General features: G+C 42.3%; 1 protein-coding gene and 1 long non-coding RNA gene across 2 annotated transcripts in view; both read right to left on the bottom strand.

Annotated features, from left to right (window-relative positions):
• The window catches only part of LOC140212921 (uncharacterized), a 33,511-nt gene extending 20,952 nt beyond the window's left edge, over positions 1-12,559 (bottom strand). The window contains exons 1-2 of the long non-coding RNA XR_011889898.1: positions 12,475-12,559; positions 7,457-7,497 (exon numbers count right to left, since the gene is read on the bottom strand). This is a non-coding gene — a long non-coding RNA (uncharacterized lncRNA). The remainder of the gene's footprint in view (positions 1-7,456; positions 7,498-12,474) is intronic.
• Positions 12,560-21,920: 9,361 nt separating this feature from the next.
• On the bottom strand, positions 21,921-22,808 carry LOC126529487 (uncharacterized). The gene has a single exon (XM_050177074.2). It carries the CDS (start codon positions 22,806-22,808, stop codon positions 21,921-21,923), a length of 888 nt encoding a protein of 295 aa, XP_050033031.1.
• Positions 22,809-23,092: the final 284 nt, after the last annotated feature.

The following is a 23,092-nucleotide window of genomic DNA, read 5'->3' as shown; positions in this document are numbered from 1 at the left end:
CCTGTCGATGTGGCCAAATCGAAACTGGCAAAGCGCCTCAACTCGCTCGCTTGCCCGAAAGAAATTCATAATGCTTTTGTTGCGACTTGTCGATGCATGTGTTCGTGGCATAATGGTTTCCGTATCGGGCTTTTTTTGCTTGAGTTCTTGTGTTAGAAACATGCCGTCACAAAATTTTCACAGTATTTCTTTATTTATTTGTTATGCAGTTTTTTTTAGAAAACGGTCATCTTACAAAGTCGCGAAGGCGGTTGTAATCAGATCAACGAAATCTAGGCAAATACGTGTTACTACCATAATTCCGATGCTGGCTCAACTGCCCTGCTTGCAAATCCCTTAGATGCTAGCGCCAGAGTTCCCTCTCGTAATTATTGTATCAAACTCTGCGGTTTAAGCTAGCTGAGGTTACAGGCTCGGACATAGTTTGGCGTTTCCACTTTCCAGCTTGCCATGCAAGGGTCGACACAGTTGGATACGCCACTCCAGCTACGCTCGGGACACAAAATTTTGTCCACTGTAAACGTGGCTCGTGAAAGTGCGGTGATCCGTTGTTGCCGCAGCCCAAGCCCACAAGTGGTTAGCGAGCGATCATTTCGTTGTTTGCCAAACTTCATGCTCGTCACGTTCGATTCAGTGAACCTCATCTGCAGGTTACCACGCTGTTTTGAATCCAAAGAAGCGCGCTGTACGCAGACCTTGTAGCGGTAGTGGGGCGAACATCGTGAATTATTACGCATTGTTATCAGGAGTAAAACGAGGCATTTCTTCATGAAACTAAGGCACCATTTTTAGTATGGCATATCTTTCAATGGATGTTTAGAATTCGAAACACATGAAACGCCGTTGAATAGTTGAAATTGCATCGATTTCAGCTTGATCATTAATAGCAGCCGTAAATTCAAGTGCAGTTTCAAGGATCAATGCCAATGTATGCAATGCAGTGCAATGCAATGCAATGCAATGCCGAGCCCGGCGTCACATGGTAGCTGCAGTGATGAAAGCAAGACCGATGCAGATATGAAGGCTATCCTTACATCTATTAATCTGAAGCTTGAAAGCCTACCAGCCCTCGTAACTCGAGTGGACGCCATAGAAAAATCTATCACGCACATGTCTGCCATTTTTGAAGATTTAAAAAACAAAATCGGTCTGCAAGAAAATGAGATTAGAATGCTCAGAAAGAAGGTGCAAGAACTGGAGGAAAGGGATAAAACAACTATCAGCTCAGGTTCAACTTCGACGAGAAGTAAATGATCTTGAGTTTAGAAATAGGCAGCTTAATTTGGAAGTTCATGATGTTCCTTCTCTGAAAGATAAAAATTTGCTCACAATATTGAACGAGGTTGCCGATAAGCTCAAGGCGCCTCATCTCGTTGAACGGGACATTGTCTCGCACACAGGCTGCCCACTCAGAAAGATAAGATACCCGGCATAATCGTGCGCTTCACAAGGCAGGCGATCAGGGAATCGTGGTTGAGTAAGGAGAACAACCTAAAAGGCAGTAAGCCAAACATCTTCATCCAAGAAAACTTAACCAGACACAACCGAGAACTGCTTCTGGCAACAAAAAATTGCGCGAAAGAGGCCAAGTTCAAATATGTATGGTATACCCTTGGGAAGGTTCTTGTGCGAATGACGGATGGGGCAAACGCAATCCATATTAAATGCCTCGCGGACCTTCATCGCCTTCAGCCAAAATGAAGTGTGTACTGAGTGCTATACTTAAGGGAAGAGGGCAAAGATGGATGAGCACACTTTTTACTCACCAGATGACCTGAACATTATGGTATCTAATTTTAGGTCTTCCGTACTAAAATGTGTACACCTAAACGCAAGATCTATCCGCAACAAAATATTTTCTTTAGAAGAATTCATCCCTAAATTTTCTTTTAGCTTTTCTGTTATTACGTTCAGCGAAACATGGAGCACGAACGACAGTGACGTTTTCAGAATGAAAGGCTACAATACGTACTACATCAACCGCCCTTGTGGTCACGGAGGTGGCATTGCAATTCTCACTTTGGAACAAATGGACTGTGAACTGCTTGATTCATTTAGCAGAGTGACCCCAGTCTACGAAGTGTTAAGTTTAATTGCAGATAAGGAAATATATTCGGTCTGTTATATCGGCCGCCAAATGTGCATATTTCAACATATTTTGATTTTTATGAAGACTTTCTTTCATTTGTTGTAGAAAACAAGTATAAGCTGATCGCCGCAGGTGATTACAATATTGATATGGGTGTTAACACACTTACTAGTATAAATTTTAACAACCTTCTCTCGTCATATGGATTTGACAACGTTATTAAAGAACCAACCAGAATAACAACTGAATGTGAGTCAGTACTACACATCTTCATAACAAACCTTTCATCGCAAGGTATAATAGCTGGTGCCCTATCATGCTCCATTAGTGATCATCTTCCCATGTTCCTTTGTTTACAAGTTGCCCGCACTCTAAACTGTTCGTCTGCTGACAGTTTCTACCAGCCAGTAACCGATACGGCTCTTAACGCGTTTAGGAATGAGCTGCTTCAAATAGACTGGCGTGAAGTCCTGAATATACATGATGCTAACAATGCCTTCAATGTTTTTTAGATATCATTAAAATATTGTACAATGCGCATTTTCCTGTTAAAAGTCGTAAAAAGAGTAGAAAATTCGAAAGCCATGGGTCATACATGAACTGTACCAACAAATGAGAGCAAAAGATAAGCTCTACAGACAGTTCTTAAACACCCACAATCCTGATGATTTGGCCGTCTTTAAACGGTATCGGAACCAACTAACGAAACAATTGCGTACTGCACGTAACGAGTACTTCTCATGTTTTTTGGACGACAAAAATATACCGAGTGAATTGCTCTGGGACAAATTAAACACGCTATTGCGTCGCGATAACCAACGTACCTGCATTTCTAAACTAACAATTGATGGCAAAGTTTTGCACGAGGCGGAACTGGCTGATGCTTTCAATATTTTTTTACAAATATTAGTACACCAGGAAGCTCCTCAAATGCATGTCAATATATCAGCACGTGGAATGAAAAATTGATATTTCTACAGCCAGTGAATGTACAGGAAGTAATTTCAACTATAAAAAATTTAAAGAACAGCAGCAGTAGAGATATTGACGAAATTCAAGTAAAACCAGTAAAGTATGTCGCAGATGTTATTGCACCAGTTTTAACGCATATTTTTAATAATTGTTTGAGGACATCGACATTTCTGGTGCAAATGCAAACCGCAAAAGTAGTAGTGCTTTTTAAAAAGGGAAGCCGAAATGAATTGGGCAATTACCGTCTCGTGTCTATCTTACCTATATTTTCTAAGCCCCTTGAAAAAATAATACACTGTAGGCTTGTAAATTTTGTTTATCACTGCAAAATAATAAAGAAGCACCAGTCTGGGTGTAGGAAGAATATGTCTACAGAATTAGCCCTGCTTCACCAGAAACAGTATATTTTAACTCAGTTTGAACGCAAGGCAATAGCACTCAGCCTATTTGTCGATATTTCCAACGCATTCTACCTGGTGAATCAAGATGTTCTGCTACAGAAGCTGGACTTTTACGGTATACGAGGGTGTGGATTACAGTTATTGCAATCATATTTATCTCATCGATGTCAAGTAGTCCAAATAAACAACACGCGATCACGAGTGCTGCCACTGCCTTATGGTCTTCCACAAGGCAGCATATTGGGCCCCTTGCTGTTTAACCTCTATATAAATGACATTATTCACATTAACCAGAACGCCAAATTTATTATATATGCAGATGATACCAGCATATTTTTTTTCTGGTAATAACATCGATAACCTTATCACTGATTGCAATGATACCATAGTCAAACTGCAGCAATGATCCTTATTCAATCACATGAAGATTAACGAAAATAAGACAAACGTAGTTGTCTTCCCGCCAAAAAATAAACCTGTTCCTCCTCATGCCGATATCGTTTTAAACTCTCATCCTGTTGACATTGTTGACCAGTTTAAATGTGTAGGTGTTATATTCACTGCCACTCTGTCCTGGGAATCGCATGGGAATTTTGTATTAGCCAAACTTGCTCGAATAACCGGTGTAGTCGGTCGTCTCCGGTACATGCTTTCTACTAAAACAAAAAGATTGGTCTATAACTCTCTTTTCTATCCACACGTCAACTATTGCCAACTTGTCTGGGGCACAACTACTTTCTCTAACACAAAAATATATTCCATATGAAAAAACGGTATCTACGCCGCGTGTACAATGATCGTTATAACGCAACCATTGCAGAATTCTTTCGCAGGGCACATGTTATTACAGCTCACAAGCTATACCGCTACCGTTTGAGTGCTCGGTTTAAATATGAAGTGAAAAAAATATTCATAGCCGCGATGCCTTGGCACATTTAGAAAGAATTTAGAAATGTTATAATACCAGACGTGGAGAAAACAGCAGGGTTGCTGTACCACGCTTGAATTCTGGTATGGAGCATTTGTGTCTTTCTCTGCCATCTCTTTCAAACTATTATCAGTCACTTAATTTTGATTTATTTAGTTGTTCCACTGTTACACTTAGAGACCTGTTTGCTCATTGACTAACGTGATTTCATCTATTCTGGTGTTTGTTTTATCTAGCTCAAGACATTTTCTTTTCTTCTGCATTTATCAAGTGTCTTGATATGCTTATCGCGTGTTCATTCTTTTGTGTTGACTGTGTTTGATTGATCTGGCTCAGGACTTTTTTTTTATTTTGCTTTGATCAAGGGTCTTGATTTGTTTATCGCTTGTTTATGCTCTGGTGCTGTCTAGACGCTGCCTTATATATGGGTCCGCGGACTCGTCTAGCCGCCAAGTGGCAGCTTTCTTTCTGTAGCCCCTCCATCTGTAGCACCTGATGGAAAATAAAGATTTGATTTGATTTGATTTGTATGTTTATATATTATGTGCTAAAATGTGAGAACATTAGCACAGCAATAAAATGTACCCTTGAAGGCTATTCGATGCGAGTGGCCACATTAAGGTATAAGAATGATTTTACTGAACTTTCATTTTACCGGTGATTGAGGCTCGGATAATTATTTGTTAAAAATAAGACATTGAGCGTACATTCCAAGTGTTAGGACCACAGCCAACTCCGGCACATTTCTTTGTGTACAATTTCAGCAACAGTGACAGCACACCTTGCTCAGAGTGGGCAACGACAATTATTTATGGGGCGCCATTTACAGTACTAAAGTGCGCGTTGCTGCCATCTTCCTGAGCAAGGACTGAGTAAAACAAGTGGTGGTTAACGGCTCATAAAAGTTATTTATCGTCTCTTATGTTTTCACCGTGAATGGAAAGAGGCAATAGCGACATTGATGTTGATCAGAAATATGGCCAGAACTTAGAAATCCTTGAATGAAGAAAGTTTTTTATGATACCAGTGACGCACCTATCTTCAGCTTTTGTAGTGCATTGTTTAGGCACCAGGCGCACATCACACTATTTAGAGGCATTGGCACAAAAGGGACGTTGCAGTCGAGTGTTTCATATTTTCGCTTTCGGTCAGGGGCGGTCAGGGGCTTTTAGTAATTCAGAGCTTTGTAGTTGTCATTTTTTATGTTTGCTACGAAATGTTTATGCAGTTGAGCACGAGGATTTAAAAAAAAAGTGCTATGGCTTATCGATGCGAATAAAAAGAACATAAATTCGGAGAAAGAGGCCACACAACGCACCCAGAACCCCTACATAATTCTGATGTGTTAAAATGACAATTGGTTGTAATTTTTTTTTTTTTTAATAATACGGCCCAGGTTCAACGACACAGTTGTCAGCATGTAATCGCATATATCTTTGAGAACATGCAATACGCGTTTTTTATTACTTAAACTTCTACAGAAAATAAATTGACCTAGGGTAGATTTCGCTGCTTTGTGTAAATGAGTTGGTTCTCTGACTGATTTTGGAATGAAAAATGTGAACACGTTAACGAAAAGGCTGTCCAAAAAATAATTTCGGACATTGTCATAGTGTAAAGTCGTTTCAGCTGTCGCTGACGCGTTGTGCTTTTGTACGAGGGCAGTTATTTACCAGAGAAATAAGAGTGAAGCAACTGGAAGACACTTAAAGAGTGTGGGATAGAATTTGTATGCTTTGAGCAAGTCTAATAAGAAATATTCGACATGTAAAAAAAGAGGCAGTCGTCGTGGTCATGGCCATGGTGAACGTGCGCAGTCATTTCGAAGAACGGCATGTCTTCGACAACCAGTGTCTAATCTAATATTTTGAGTTTTTATAAGCCAAAAGGCCGAATTGCATGACGTATAAGCGAGATGCAGCAATTTGCCTTTGATGCCACACACAGACCTGGTGATATACTACGTGGCACTGACACACTTTGTAGACTTCATATGCAAAGTAGGAGAAGTGAATGAAAACGGGCAACACAAGCACCTTGCGAGTTTTCGGAGGAAACTGAAAGCAGTGTACATCGATATGGGAAGTTCCAGGTTCCAGCGTCATTCAGGCACAAGGTCTAGGACTTCTATCCTGACCACCCAATGTACGGTCATCTTGAGGGTATTTGGAAGACTGATATGTACCTATATCAATACTTTATTTCGCTTCCTAATAAAAAAGCGTATGGCTACGTGAAAACATGTCACCAGTGTCCGTTGCCAAATGCTAAGTAAGGACCACGTTAAGGATAAATGCCGATTAAAACTTATCCAAGGGCACCCTTTCAACTAGTATTCCTTGACTTTCTTGGAGTAAGAATAGCATTCAAAGGGTGTGCAACGCGCAAAGGTTTATCCTTGTTGTTGATAGTGCAATCGAATGTTAACAGCAAAAGCACGAAGGGACGATGTCGCGTTTGCCATAAAATCAGAATATATGGCGAACAACACACGGTTATTTTGCTATGGGTAACATCGTACTACACAAAGCAACTACACTGAATAAACTCCATGCAACAACAAATTTTGCGTAATGATCTACAAATAGCGGGTAAATTAAATGATTAAAAACTGAATTATCTGCTCTGGCAATACTACCGCAGATGCTTCAAAAAAGACGTTGGTAGCCTTTTTAATAACTTACAGGCAATAATATGGGTTGTGGAATAGATAAAATTTAGCAATAAATTGGCCATTTTTTACTTGACGTATGCGCATACAAAATGTAATCTTCCACCTTAACAACCTGCCTTTATCACTTGCAAAGGCTTCCGGCATATGCAGAACCTTTTAATGATGCCTGCCTCCTGCTCTTGACTCTTTTACTTAAACATTTTACACTTATGCTGCTGACCATCGCAGTTCTCTTAACAAATCCATTTTTTAAATATATCACATTTATGAGGCCTTGGCGCAATTATTGGCGCCGGTTATTACTTTCTTGTTTAGAAATGCAAGTGATGAAGTCAGCATAAATTGAAAATCATTGGTATTACAAACCTTATAACGTTTACAAAAACACTTACGATTTGGTAAATGTAATAGTTGCTCCGGGCTTCGATGTCGTCTTCAGCCAGGCATGGGGATGGTCATAAACAAAAATTAAAATTTTTAAGGGGAAGTTTACATCACCGAACTATGAATGAAGTTCTTGGTCACAGCACGCCAAAAGAGAGCACATTGAGGAATCACATTATACAGGACCAGAGCTCACACTATGAATGAAACACGCAACAAGAAAAATATTATATCAGCAAATGTGAAATTTCTTATTCAATGGTGCAGTTTTACTGTTATAAAGCTGTTATTAAAGCTGCTTATGGCAAAAGTTAAAGTGGCATAAGGACGTAAAGCAACTTTACAATGCCATCTCTTCAGTATTTCAGGTAACATACTTATTCTGATGAATACCTGATAAATATTTGCCAATATTGATTGATATTCTAATAAATATTTGCAAAAGTTTGCATGAATTCAGTTTTCAGCTGAGAGGCAGGAGTATATATGAATATTTGGTTATGTTATGGCACATATGGTAGCCGAGGAATTCTGTGATATGTTTGTGCTCCTGTAATATTTGATGCCATTAAATCAATAAATATATTAAATAAATACAGATATCTCTAAATTTGAAGGCTCTCTTCCATGCTAACTCCTTTTATTAAAGTCCCGCAAGCACAATGCCTTTTCGGAATTGTGGATTTTCACCTAATGAGCGCACGCCAGCTAGGCAGAATCATAGTCGAAATTATACAAACAACAGAGGGGTTTACACATAGCTATATAGACGTGTCACAGTACTTTGGACCTAGAAAAGTGTTGCTGGCAAGTTCCCCATTGATTATCTGGCAACACTGTTCGCAGCGTCACAGCTTCACTATGTCTAAGCATATTAGGTGGGGATGAAACTTTCGGATTGATCAACAAAGGACATAACTTGCAAAAAAGGATAATGACGGAATATCCTAGACATCAATGTCTAAGAGTAGGAATACACAATAAAATGCAAATAGTTATGGTTTTTTAATAGCCTGACAAGGAAAGTCATAACTAGTAATTAAAACTCTTCCACTAAAAGTTACCCAATGACATGTTTATTCGTGATACTTAGCGACAGAAATTTTGAAGACACAAAAGCCTTTATAATAGTTAAAAAAGGCATCAATCTAGTTTCAAAACGAGTTTATCTTGCTGAAAATAACCTGAAGATTATAATTTGCAAAACAAAATCTATCTTTACAACCTTTGTGTTGAGTTTCAGAAGCTGCTTTAAGAGAAGGGATGTTTCAAATGCTTTTCGTCTGTGACTTCATGATGCTGCCACTTATTTTCCTGGTTAGGCTCATGCTACTCTAGTCGAAAATAGCATTTGTGGTTTAACGGCATATATGATGGTGGCTATATACGTCATAGTGTCGTTCACTCCTAAATACCTGTAACTTCGAACACCTTAAGAATGCAGCAGCAAAAACACGCTCGCCCTAACAAACTGCATATATGTGCCAGCCTACTACAACTGATCATTCTTGTGGGGTCATGGTCAAAAGGAACTTTATTATTAGAAATCCTTAAGAATATGGTTTGGAGCCGTGATGAACAGAGGGCAGCTGCATTGCCATTTTTTGAATGATGCTTGCACTGATTTAGTATAGTGTTCCAGAGAATAGCTTATTTCCTTAAATACTGTAAAGGGCAAACTACGGCAATTCGTTACCGAAAGAGCTGGCCTACATGAACAGTTTAGGTTTAAATATTTAAGTCTGTCGATGTGATGCCTCCAGTCAGTTAGGTTCGGTTTTCTGCCCCTGTTTTATTTCATTATTTATTCAGGAGGTTGATTTAGTCAGTAGTCGGTCAGTCCATCACAGTTCCTTGGTACTCCTTGAGTATGGGTGCTCTCTATAAATTTGCTACGCATGGCCTATTTGCAAACCGTGATTCGCATAGGTCTCATTTCGGTACAAAATTTAGACAAGGAGCCGCGGTGCAGGACAAAACGAATTTGCTGTATTTGCTAGAGTTACAGTTCGCGATATCTTTTTCTCTTCTCAAGCCTGCTTAAGTCGATCAGTCGCTCCAGTGCGCACGGAAAGATATTCAACTTTTCGACGTGCTCATGGCGTCGTTTGTGTTCCGTTAAAATTAAACTTCGTGTGGGTGTTGTTTGCCTCGCGCACATATTTGCAATTAGCATCCCACTTCTCAAGTGCCAGTATATGTTATTAGGTTTCAAAATTGTCACTTTTTGACGTTCTCCATTTCGTTGATAAATTGTTTGCGCCTCTGAGAGTCAACATTTTGTTGGGGCTTCAGATTTCAACTCGTAATCTCCAGACATGAAAAAAAATTAAATGACACTTCGATCTGTATCACTAATTACAGCAGATGAAAAAAAGCCTGACTCTTCGCCTGTGTTTTCTTGGGTGCATCCACATAGCATTTCTTCGCAACTTCAACAGGGCACATTTAGAGAGTCCAAGTTTACTTCAGTGAGTACGAGGTAATTTAATGTAATAAATGACCAACTTCTGTCTAGCTAGGTCTCGACGCGCCTTCTCCGTGAAAGCAGGCCAAACCAAATAGGCCTTGCAGTCGCGCAACGGGGTCGGGATAAAAAGTCCCTATAAATGGTGAAATTACCACCGACCGGCAAGAATGTGGTGTGTGCGTGATACTCTAGAAGAACTGCGTCGAATGGCATAAAAATTCGCTGAATATGAGCCGTTTTTGCAACTGAAAACATTTACAGAAGCGAGAGCCGATGTTCGCGCGTCAGCACTAGTTGGCGCTTCCTCCTCCGTAAGTCGTGAAACAAATAAACAAGTTCAGCCTGCGCTGAAAGAATACAATTCGACCAAATTTTGCTAGTTTGGCAATTGGCTTTTTATTTGCTACGATATTGCTGTGCTTGCAGGATGCTTATATGCATTTGTCTGGACAATGGTACAGGTCGTGACTTGAGCAGCCATCTGCTCACTGTAAAATAAGCTCCTATAATCCCACTACTGCTAAATTGATAGACTTAGCGAACATGTGTGTGGATTTCCGAGTTACAGATTTACCAAGCCATCATAAGCAAAGTGTTTGTGTTTAGCGAATATCAGCCTTTTCTTCGCTTCACTTTGTTAAATTCTTATTGCGTTCTTTTATAATCTTTAGTACATAAGCAAAAGCAAAAATTCTGAAGCACCAATGTTACATGGGAGCACCAGCTTTCTGAACATCACTCGAAATTGACTTTATGAAAGCTGGGACCACAAACTTTAATTCATCATAACCACTTGGTTTCATGCATTTCTACAAAGCACTGGAACGGTATGCATTCATTAGTCCTTACACTAACACATTTTGTAAATAGTTTTTTTCTAGAGCTTCATATTTGTCAATCACGTGGAAGAGGGACTCCAGGATAAAACAAACATAGCATACACCGAGTTGCTTGTCAGCCGCTCTTTAGGCATTTCCCGTGGGACTTCTACTTGTGCGAAGGAAAATTTTAGCCATTGATGTGCCGTTATTATTATAAGAGTTGCATATTAGAGGTTTTAAGCAGTAAATTTTACTTGTAATTTGAGACAAACTGGATATATATATAGATATGTATATATACAATGCATCATCATTTTATATATATCGAGAAAAACCAACAAACGTAGACGGTAAGGGCAACATACGGGAAGTTACTTGTACTTACTAACTGAATTAAAGAAATGATAAGTCTATGGCAATGAAAGTGGATGAAAAAACAATTTGCCAGAGGCGCGCAACGATACCACGTCTTCGCATTACGCGTGTAAGCTTCTGGTTAACCCCCTTACTTCGCGTTCATCACTTTATAAAGCAGCTTTGTCATGTATCCCGTAAGGTGGCAAGCACATGCGTAAATCCATGATCATTGAAACTTTTGTGTTAATGTAAGCAATGAGATAATTAAGCTCTCATTTTCTGTCATGAGTTGCAAGAACAGCTCTCTTTCAATGGTTTCCATTGTAATGGCTCCTATCTTTGAAATATACAGCTTGACACTCTCATTTCCTATAACCACGTTGAATCATTGAAGTTGTTCTATGCTATGATTACCTCTCTACAATTTCCTTTACTCAGCAGCTTCATGACAAAAGCTATACCTACACCCACTTAACACAATTCTCACCTAATATTTCTCTTTTCAACAACTTGTGCAGGATATAAGTGATGCAGCAATACACTTTTGAAATTTTCTTATTGGAGAAAAACTTATTTTGTAGTTCTTTATCATAATATCTTACTTTGGGCTGTTAACTTCGGCAGTAGGCTAGCTGTATTAAGGAACAGCTTTGGCTGCGCAAATATTTGGCATACATAACTATTCATGTGATCTTACAGAGTTAATTGTAGAATATATGTAGAAACATTGTACCATGCAAATATGCATTAAAGCTTTTACAAAACACGAATAAGTCTGCGCTAGGAGAGCTACTTGGGCCTGCTGGTTGCATGTCGTCCGCTTGGGTCCAGATATGGCCGCACGTAAGCACATACAAGGTGTACATGAATCTACACTTAAGGCCCAAAAAATGAATAGGCAAATTTAGTTCTATACGTGGCACGTATTGTTCTATACAAGGCACATATAAATGGATTTGGGACAGGTATGCTTCCATACGAGGCACATACTGAACGGATACGTGGCACGTATGAACGGATACGTGGCTCGTAAGAATGGATACGTGGCTCGTAAGAATGTAGGTATGGCTTGTATAATTTCATATGAAATTTTTCAATAGGGACTGGAAGTATATAGATTTCAAGAATTACTGATACTGTTAGAGAAAATGCCGACTCCGTTCTTTTCATTCATGTAAAGAACTAGATGTGCCGGGAGGTATCATACTTAAATTTCATAAAACTGGGCATCAGCCTGGCTTTGGTGACTGCATAGGTATCAGGCAATAAATCAGAACAAAAACGACAGCCCAATCCGTTTGATAATTCTGCACCATGTCTACCATCGTAATGAAATTGAGTTGTTAATAGTAAGCATTGCAGTGTGCGATATACTTACAGTGAACGGTGAACACGAATATATATAGAGCGAAGGAAGCCACGAGCCGGGAGTACATGTTGGCCAGTGAGTGGATTTTCGTTAACAGTAAAGTTCACCTGAGCAAGGCGCATTTTTATGCCACGAATCCGCAAAAGTGGTTGCAGCTGCAGGTGCGTTCTCTGCGATGTCATCTGCGATTCCGAACAGAACAGATAACTTTGTTTTGTTCGACGCTTGCGTATCATTTGTTATTGAAAATTGAAAAGTAAGCCTTTCGCTTCCCCTAGCTTGCAAACTTCAAGCAGTTGAGTGAATATGTATGCAATGCAGGTGGTCTTTGCTCGGCGGCTATGTATTGTCCCATGCTCGTGCAGAACACACCAGAAACAGACACTATGTCTTGAAAAATATACAATTGTTGCATTGTCAGAACAGAACGCTAAGTTAAAAAAAGACAGAGAGCAATATTTCCTCAAAGACATACGAGTTCAGGATCAGGATCATATGCCTGACCTCAGGCATACGAGCTCAGGATATATTTTTAACCTACTACCTTGAATTTCGGTTTCAATTCCATTCTATTCCATGAACTTCTATTGGCAATAGCATGCTAAAATGAAATGTTCACTTACGTTCAGCACATTACATATCTACACTCAAAAGATCGGACGAATAGACGTGAACACCTCCTAGAATATGACGAATGCTTTTGCTGACGTTGTTGGACATGGTACTTCCTAGTTTGTTCAAGTTCTGTTTTCTGGATTATAAAGGTTTATGAGTTTTGCACATTTCCATGCACTTCGTTCTTGCGATATTTCTGTATCTGAAATCTTTAAATTAAACACATTGGCGGTAATTGTCTCTTGCAATCATTTAGCAAAAAAAGCGAAGGTCATTGGAAGCAGTATTTCTTAGTTTGGATCACATGATTGCGTTTACTTTTCATCGCTTTAACTTCATTGTTACCCATATATGGTATTTCAGGAACCCGTATAGGTGTTTTGCAACGTCTCGACCTTTTCAGGGAAACTACAGCTTTATTCTTCGTTCTGCGTTCCCTGAAGACATAGAGAGAAACTTAAGGATTCGGAAAGGAGATAGCAGCATTTGTATATTCAGCAGCAACTGCACAGTATAGGTGTAGGCTCAATTTCATAAAACTTACTAAAACATCCGCAGATGCACAAAGCTATTTTTCACATTATGTACCTAGAAGCAATCTGTTAGCGAAATGAGACACACGTAAGTGTAAGTTTACGTAGGAGCAACATCAGACGCAACGTTTTCAAGTGTATTAAAAGCACAGAAATTATAGGGCAAAAAAAAACCATCTAGACGATTCTAAATAAAATAAACTGCATATGCCAGAAGACAATATGTTGTACTGGTCTTAGGGAATTGAAGCCATGATTTTATAGCGATGCCTCTCCCCAACATTGCTGCCTTTAGGCGATTTTCGCGCTCACAGCTGGCCGCGTTCCAGGCTCCGCCCGGGGCGGAGCGTTTTTGACCACATACGAACGCGAATAGTGCGAAAGATATTAGCATCGAGAAAAGGCATGGCCAGAACATCACGGCCCAGAACCTTTATTTAGTGCTTCGAATGTACAGAAAAACCAAAATTCAATGTCAATAAAATAAAAACACTAATTTAGAAATCCGTAAATCTTTCTGGACATGCAGCGGTGGCGTAGAGGTAGAACACCCGCCTCGCGTGCAAGAGGTCCGTGGTTCGAATCCCGCTGCCGCGCAATTTTCCACCGGATTAAAAAAAAAAAAAGAAATCCGCGTATTTATAAAATTGCATAAACAGGCCTGGAGTGTGGCCTGATGCCGGTGACCAGAACCGGTAACACACTCCCTCACCAGAGCAGGATTGGCCACCCTGGTGCAGTACTTGGCCACAACCTCCTATATGAACACAACAATCAAACCCCGGCCCTCAGTCCCCAGCAGCTGCGAAGCAACTGACCACGGCGGCGGTCAGACCTGCGACGCTGCAGAGGGTGCTAAGAATCCCTGGCTCCGGACAGGCCGCCATTGGAATATGAACCTGGCAACGTTTAACGCAAGAACATTATCTAGTGAGGCGAGTCTAGCAGTGCTATTGGAAGAATTAGAGGGCAGTAAATGGGATATAATAGGGCTCAGTGAAGTTAGGAGGCCAAAAGAAGCATATACAGTGTTAAGGAGCGGGCACGTCCTGTGCTACCGGGGCTTAGCGGAGAGACGAGAACTAGGAGTCGGATTCCTGATTAATAAGAATATAGCTGGTAACATACAGGAATTCTATAGCATTAACGAGAGGGTGGCATGTCTTGTTGTGAAACTTAATAAGAGGTACAAAATGAAGGTTGTACAGGTCTACGCCCCTACATCCAGTCATGATGACCAGGAAGTCGAAAGCTTCTACGAAGACGTGGAATCGGCGATGGGTAGAGTGAAAACAAAATACACTATACTGATGGGCGATTTCAATGCCAAGGTAGGCAAGAAGCATGCTGGAGACAAGGCAGTGGGGGAATATGGCATAGGCACTAGGAATAGCAGGGGGGAGGTATTAGTAGAGTTTGCAGAACAGAATAATATGAGGATAATGAATACCTTCTTCCGCAAGCGGAATAACCGAAAGTGGACATGGAGGAGCCCGAACGGCGAGACTAGAAATGAAATAGATTTCATACTCTGCGCTAACCCTGGCATCATACAAGATGTGGACGTGCTCGGTAAGGTGCGCTGCAGTGACCACAGGATGGTAAGAACTCGAATTAGCCTAGACCTGAGGAGGGAACGGAGGAAACTGGTACATAAGAAGCCGATCAATGAGTTAGCGCTAAGAGGGAAAATAGAGGAATTCCAGATCAAGCTACAGAACAGGTATTCGGCTTTAAGCCACGAAGAGGATCTTAGTGTTGAAGCAATGAACGACAATCTTGTGGGCATCATTAAGGAGTGTGCAATAGAAGTCGGTGGTAACTCCGTTAGACAGGATACCAGTAAGCTATCGCAGGAGACGAAAGATCTGATCAAGAAACGCCAATGTATGAAAGCCTCTAACCCTACAGCTAGAATAGAACTGGCAGAACTTTCGAAGTTAATCAACAAGCGTAAGACAGCTGACATAAGGAAGTATAACATGGATAGAATTGAACAAGCTCTCAGGAACGGAGGAAGCCTAAGAGCAGTGAAGAAGAAACTAGGAATTGGCAAGAATCAGATGTATGCGCTAAGAGACAAAGCCGGCAATACCATTACTAATATGGATGAGATAGTTCAAGTGGCTGAGGAGTTCTATAGAGATTTATACAGTACGAGTGGCACCCACGATGATAATGGAAGAGAGAATAATCTAGAGGAATTCGATATCCCAGAAGTAACGCCGGAAGAAGTAAAGAAAGCCTTGGGAGCTATGCAAAGGGGGAAGGCAGCTGGGGAGGATCAGGTAACAGCAGATTTGCTGAAGGATGGTGGGCAGATTGTTCTAGAAAAACTGGCCAGCCTCTATACGCAATGCCTCAAGACCTCGAGCGTACCCGAATCTTGGAAGAACGCTAACATAATCCTAATCCATAAGCAAGGCGACGCCAAAGACTTGAAAAATTATAGACCGATCAGCTTACTGTCCGTTGCCTACAAAGTATTTACTAAGGTAATTGCAAATAGAATCCGGAACACCTTAGACTTCCGTCAACCAAAGGACCAGGCAGGATTCCGTAAAGGCTACTCAACAATAGATCATATTCACACTATCAATCAGGTGATAGAGAAATGTGCGGAATATAACCAACCATTATATATAGCTTTCATTGATTACGAGAAAGCGTTTGATTCAGTCGAAACCTCAGCAGTCATGGAGGCATTGCGGAATCAGGGTGTAGACGAGCCGTATGTAAAAATACTGAAAGATATCTATAGCGGCTCCACAGCCACTGTACTCCTCCATAAAGAAAGCAACAAAATCCCAATAAAGAAAGGCGTCAGGCAGGGAGATACGATCTCTCCAATGCTATTCACAGCGTGTTTACAGGAGGTATTCAGAGACCTGGATTGGGAAGAATTGGGGATAAGAGTAAATGGAGAATACCTTAGTAACTTGCGCTTCGCTGATGATATTGCCTTGCTTAGTAACTCAGGGGACCAACTGCAATGCATGCTCACTGATCTGGAGAGGCAGAGCAGAAGGGTGGGACTAAAAATGAATCTGCAGAAAACTAAAGTAATGTTTAACAGTCTCGGAAGGGAACAGCAGTTTACGATAGGTAGCGAGGCACTGGAAGTGGTAAGAGAATACATCTACTTAGGACAGGTAGTGACTGCTGATCCAGATCATGAGAGTGAAATAATCAGAAGAATAAGAATGGGCTGGGGTGCGTTTGGCAGGCATTCGCAGATCATGAACAGCAGGTTGCCATTATCCCTCAAGAGAAAAGTGTATAACAGCTGTGTCTTACCAGTACTCACGTACGGGGCAGAAACCTGGAGGCTTACGAAAAGGGTTCTACTTAAATTGAGGACGACGCAACGAGCTATGGAAAGAAAAATGATAGGTGTAACGTTAAGGGATAAGAAAAGAGCAGATTGGGTGAGGGAACAAACGCGCGTTAATGACATCTTAGTTGAAATCAAGAAAAAGAAATGGGCATGGGCAGGACATGTAATGAGGAGGGAAGATAACCGATGGTCATTAAGGGTTACGGACTGGATTCCGAGGGAAGGGAAGCGTAGCAGGGGGCGACAGAAAGTTAGGTGGGCAGATGAGATTAGGAAGTTTGGAGGGTCAACATGGCCACAATTAGTACATGACCGGGGTAGTTGGAGAAGTATGGGAGAGGCCTTTGCCCTGCAGTGGGCGTAATCAGGCTGATGATGATGATGAAATCTTTCTGAGAAATACACATTGCAGGACTGTAAACCATAGGTGTATCTACTGGGAAGGCAAGCGTGGAACTTGCCTTCCTACTTATAACGCGACAGCGTTATGGAGCTCGTGTTGCAGAAAAGCTGGTGTCGTCGTCGTCGGTGGCGTCGTTGGCGGCGTTGGCCATGAGCGAAAAATCTCAGGCCATTCATAAATAAAAAAAACTTGCAAGACGGGCTGGGTCGGAATCGAACCAGGGTCTCCGGAGTGTGAGATGAAGACGCTACCACTCAGCCAAAAGTGTTTTTTTATTTTCTTTATTGCCGACATGGCAAGATACAAAACAAGACATTTTAACAATACAAAACAATCACGACAAAATCTCTGCCAATGGTTGGCGGTCACAGGGCTAAAAACGCTTGAAATTCGGTAGCTGAGTCATCACACTGAGCCATGTTGGTTTTTCTTTTTGCAAGTTATACATTTCCTTAATGTGACAAATGCGTTCAATGAAGAATTCTATAACAGTCCGGGCGTTTATTTCGGCATGTATCACGGTCATTCTAGTTTTCCATAAACTATGTAAGGACACCAGCATGAACATGTTATAGGGTACTTTGTCTTCATTTAGAGTAGGCAAGAAACGAATCCCATATGATGTAATCGGCCAGTACTTCTTTAGCGTTCTCTGTAAGATGTCCCAATGGAACACAGCATCCCAGCAGTCAAGAAAAATGTGTTCTACTGTTTCGAGTTTCCGGCATAGTGAACAGTTGACGCTCCAAGGCACGGAAAGTCCTTTTTCATCTAGCCACGGTTTCACAGGTAAAGTATTGTTGTGGAGCTGGAAAAAGAAGGACTTTACCGAAGGGCGTACTGGCATTCGTTTTACTCTTTTTAGTACGTCCTTTTCAAGTCCAATGCTGAACATTGAGCGATACAATGGCACCGGCAACATTGTGTCTACCAGGTTCTTATATAAGCGCTCTCGTGGTACCCTACTTAAGTATTCCATGGAAAACCGAACCTTTAACAGCTGAAAAGCCAAGACTACCTCTTTTAGGAAACCACGCTCCCTGCCTAGACTGCACCGATGTGACGATACAACGAATTCAGGTATAGCTTCGCTCAACCTTGTTTGAAACATAGTTAATAAAAATGGGTCACTTTGGTCCCGTAAGTAAACAAACCTCGACACAATCTGCCTAATGAACAAATGTGCCAGACCTAATCTTCCATTTTTAACCGAACGCAAGAGATTAGTGCGACTGGTGCGCTTCGAGCTTGAACCCCATACAAACACTGCGAGTACTCTGTGTAAACGTTGTATGTTAGCCCTTGGCATGCACAACGCTTGGAGCACGTAAGAAATTTTGGCAACAGCGAACAGGTTGCACACTGTCGCACGAGCAAACAGAGAAATTGCGTACTCCCCATTTAGGTGTACATTCACGAACCATTTCAGTTTCGGCATTGCAGTAATCAACGGCGTCACGGTAATGCTCAAGCGGCACCCCTAGGTACTTTGCCGGCGTGACTGTCCAGCGGATATTTGCTAACGTATTCGGACGGTCTTCCCAGTTGCTGATCCATAATCCTAGGGATTTATGAAAGTTGATAGCACTTCCTGTCATTCTGCAGTATGATAAAGCTTCTGCGACCTCGATTTCGATGATTTCTTTATCCCGAAAAAACAACGCGATGTCATCCGCGTATGCCAGCACTTTCACTTCCGCGGACTGCACTCTGAAACCCGATATTCTACCGTCATTCTTTATTTTCCTACAAAGCGGCTCTAGGCAAATTGCGAATAAAAGAGGCGACAAACCACACCCCTGGCGCACAGATGACCGGAAGCTAAAGCTTTTGCTAACCTCCTTGTTTATAATGAGGCTGGCAGTACAGTCTTGATAGCACATCTTTACCCCATTTAAGATCAAAACCCCTACCTTTATGTGTTCTAGAATAGTGAAAGGAATTTTATAGGCCACACGGTCGAAAGCCTTCTGCATATCTAACTGTAACATGGCACAGTGTTTTACTATATTGTTACAGTATTCTAAAATGCTTCTGGCAATATGAATGTTTGTGTTGATATACCTTCCTTTAATGGCGCATGTTTGATGCGACCCTACTATGCTGGTCACCACTCCCTGTAATCGCTTTCCAAGCACTCTTGTAAATATCTTATAGTTTACACTCATTAGTGATATTGGCCGGTAAGCGTCGATAGCTAACAATTTTTCTGGGTCGTCTGATTTGGGTATCAGAACTACGTGCGATGTCCGAAAAGATGGAGGAACCTGTTTTTGCGCATAGGCCTCCTTAAACAACCGTAACAGGATCTCACTGACATCACTTTTGAAGGCTTCATAAAAGGCCGCTCCGAGTCCATCAGGTCCCGGGGACTTGCCTACAACTAAATCATCTATGGCTCCTTCCACTTCCGTGATGCTCAGAGGACACTCCAGACGCTTTTGAATGTCTTGATCTAATTGCGGCATGTTTGACAAAAAGTCCGTCTAGAATTCTTCCTTGACGTATTTCACAGTCCCGAATAATTTGCTATAATAATCAAGAAACGCCTCTTCAATTTTTTGAGGTTGGCTCGTGATCTCGTTCTCGTATTGAATCATTCTGATTTCACTTCGCCTCGCGTATGCCTTTTCGTCAGATAAGACTCGCTTAGTAGGTGTCTCACCTAGCCAAACCCTTTCAGCTCGTGCCCTTATAACTGCTCCTTTGAACTTCTCTTCTTCGATAAGCTCAAGCTGGCTTTTCAGTTCTTTTATTTCTTTTGTTCGGCTCCCAGGTCTCTCGCTTTCCATGGTGTACAAAAAATCAAGCTCACGTTGCATTTCATTTGCTTTTTGCCTTTTAATAAATTTCTCTTTAGTGGCTTTTTCTATAGCACTGATCTTGACTCCTTGTTTAAAGCCTCCCAAAATTCTAGTACGTTGCCATCTTCGGCCTCGATCAAATTATCTAACTTTTCTTTCACGCTTTCGCAAAAGGATTCGTTCATCAACAACCCATCGTTAATCTTACACAACTTCTAGTTAAATCGCCATTTTCATTCTTTGGTGCCTACAATAAAGATTACAAGGCTGTGATCGCGGAACGAGACATCTTTCACACTATAGCTGCCGCACATCGAAACAAGCTCCAGTGCGACGTACCCTCTATCTAGCCTTGCGTGACTTTGCCCTTGAAAATGTGTGAATGCAGGCGTGCCGGTAGTACACAGGAAATGACCGACGTCATCCAGATTAGATCCTTGCACAAGTGTGTTTAAAAGGAAAGCACTTTTTTCACGCACTGGAAGGTTTTTCACTCGATCGGCCTTGAAACATACACAATTAAAATCTCACTCTCTCAAAGAAAGGCACACGCTCATTTTCAATGTTGCGTGCGTAGGCACATATCACGCGCCAACCTACGCCCAAAAAAGAAAAAAATCCACAAGAGCCAGTCTTCCACTTTTACAAGAAAAAACCCCTTCTTCTCTAATTCCCAGGTTGCTCCTAATGAAGAAAGCACACCCCGCGGAAGCCCCGACAGCTTGTGATACACAAACATTGTATCTATTGCGAAACTGCAGCACCATGAGATCCATCTGTTCCTCACTTTCTATCTTTGTCTCCTGAACCGCTGCTATATCAAAATCTGCTTCTAAGAAAAGCCGGCTAAGCTGGTATTGCCGCTTTTTGTCACAAAGACCACGGACATTTATAGTAGCAAAACGAAGTGCAGTGTTTTGAGCCATTGTTATGTTTTATGAAGAACAAACGAACCGCATGGTACCCACCTCATGCGTCTGGGGCAAAAGCTGCCTTCGCATTTTGCACAAACCTTCCGTAGCTGCCATGGCAGCCTTATGAATGCACAGTCGATGTCCCTGTCATGACGTTCCATCGTCCCTTGAGTTTGGCTTGATCACTAGGTGGACTAGAAGAGACGCCGCGAAGGACACGCTCTCGCGGCTACGTCGGCGGCGTCTCCGCCGCCCTCCGGTCCGGAGGTATGTCCGGACGCGGTCTCAGCGTTGACCGCCGAATGATCGCCGCCTTTGGCGGCGGTCATTCCTAGATCCTTGCAGCCAGGGCCTCATGCTCGTCCAGCGTAGCGTCGTGGCCGCGCTTCGACACTGAGGCTCCACTCGTTCCCTCGCTTACTTCCATGACTGCTGGCTCCTCAGGTGACTTCAACCATTGAGTTTCCTACAAAAATTACTAGAGGATTACGATTACGATTTACGATTTACGAATTACGATTTGGCAACTTGGACAAGCTCAATCGTTGCAATTCATAGCAATTGTACGCGTTCCCGGCGTCTTCTGCACTCCAAACAATATAGACTGCGCTGAAATATACGACAATAAGATTTATATAGCGTAATATACAAAGCCACAAGAACGTCTGAATCCACAAGCACGAAGATAAGACAAATCCATGTACTTCCCATCATTCCCATGGTAGGACAACGACTACAGCGCCAGAGTTCCCTCTAGTAATTTTGTAGGAAACTCTATGACTTCAACGGCGTTGAGGCATCCTGCACTTTCACGGCGCCGGTGGCGTCGCCAGCTGCGTCGGTCAGCTTTCAGCTTTCCTTGTTAACACTTGCGTCTTGGGGCATGTCGGGCGGGGTTAACGTTGCCACATCAAGTTCCTCGAGCTTCGACGTTGCTTCGCTTGCGGCTTCTAAAGCGTCAGCCTCGTCCATGACGAGTTCCGCAGTGTCCTCTCCTCCAACCGGCCCCGCCACACTTGCGTACGTCTTCACGCACTGAGATTCTTCGTGTCCAAAACTACGGCAGTGCGTGCAGCGAGGAACTCGGCATTCTCGTCTGATATGGCCCTTACTGTGACACCGCAGGCACACTGGCACTCTTCCAGGCGCGACTAGAAGGGCCATGTCACCGGCTATGCGAAGCTGGTGTGGAAGGTCATCAACCTTAATGCCGTTATGGAGCTTGATGCGCACGAGGCATGTCGCCGACCCCTTGTCTTGGATCCCTTGAACTTTCCACTTTTCCTTCGAGACCTCGGTCACCTTTCCGAACGGAGCAAGCGCTACACGAACATCATCGTCGGCCACATTGAAAAGAAGCAAGTGAAGCTTCAAACGCACGTCCTGGTTTGCCGGATCAATAACCAAACAACGGTGACCCTTCACCTTCATTTCGCCGCATTCCAAAGCTTTCTTCATCCCTTCCGTGCTCTTGAAAGTCACAGCCCATACGTGGCTCATCTGATATGCCCCCAACGCGATCACTTCAGGGAGCAAACCAAGACGCGCCAACGTGTCCCAGAAATGTTCGACTCGGTAAGGCCTCGACCGGATATCCGCGTGCAAAAATAAAGTATTCAAAACACTACGACCTGATGGCAGAGTAGGTAAAACCACTTCGTATCCCTCAGTATTCATTCCGTCGATCCAGTCACCGCGGCCGCTGTTAGCCGCAACCACCGCTCCTTGGGAGCACATGAAACGCACGTCCTTCCACCTCGGTAGCCAAGACGCGTCTCACTCGGCCATAAGTTCGAGGGCTCAAAGCAGGACAAAAGCGCCTCTAGCGAATGCGGTGTTGCCTTAGAAACTTGCCGTAGAAATTTATACTGCGGTGTATATCGGTAATTATGAGCATGTAAATTACAGAAGTCGCAGGTAAACGAGTAGCGAAGTAGGTTTCCGCTACATTCCTGCTGCGCTATTGAAAGCGGGCACGTTCGGCTGTCCCCCCCCTCCCCCCCTCCCCCCCCCCGCTGGAA

Source organism: Dermacentor andersoni, chromosome 8 (genome assembly GCF_023375885.2).
Source record: "Dermacentor andersoni chromosome 8, qqDerAnde1_hic_scaffold, whole genome shotgun sequence".
NCBI classification, from domain to species: domain Eukaryota; kingdom Metazoa; phylum Arthropoda; class Arachnida; order Ixodida; family Ixodidae; genus Dermacentor; species Dermacentor andersoni.
Note: the sequence above shows the minus strand (reverse complement) of the source record. Positions and strands in the feature narration are given on the sequence as shown.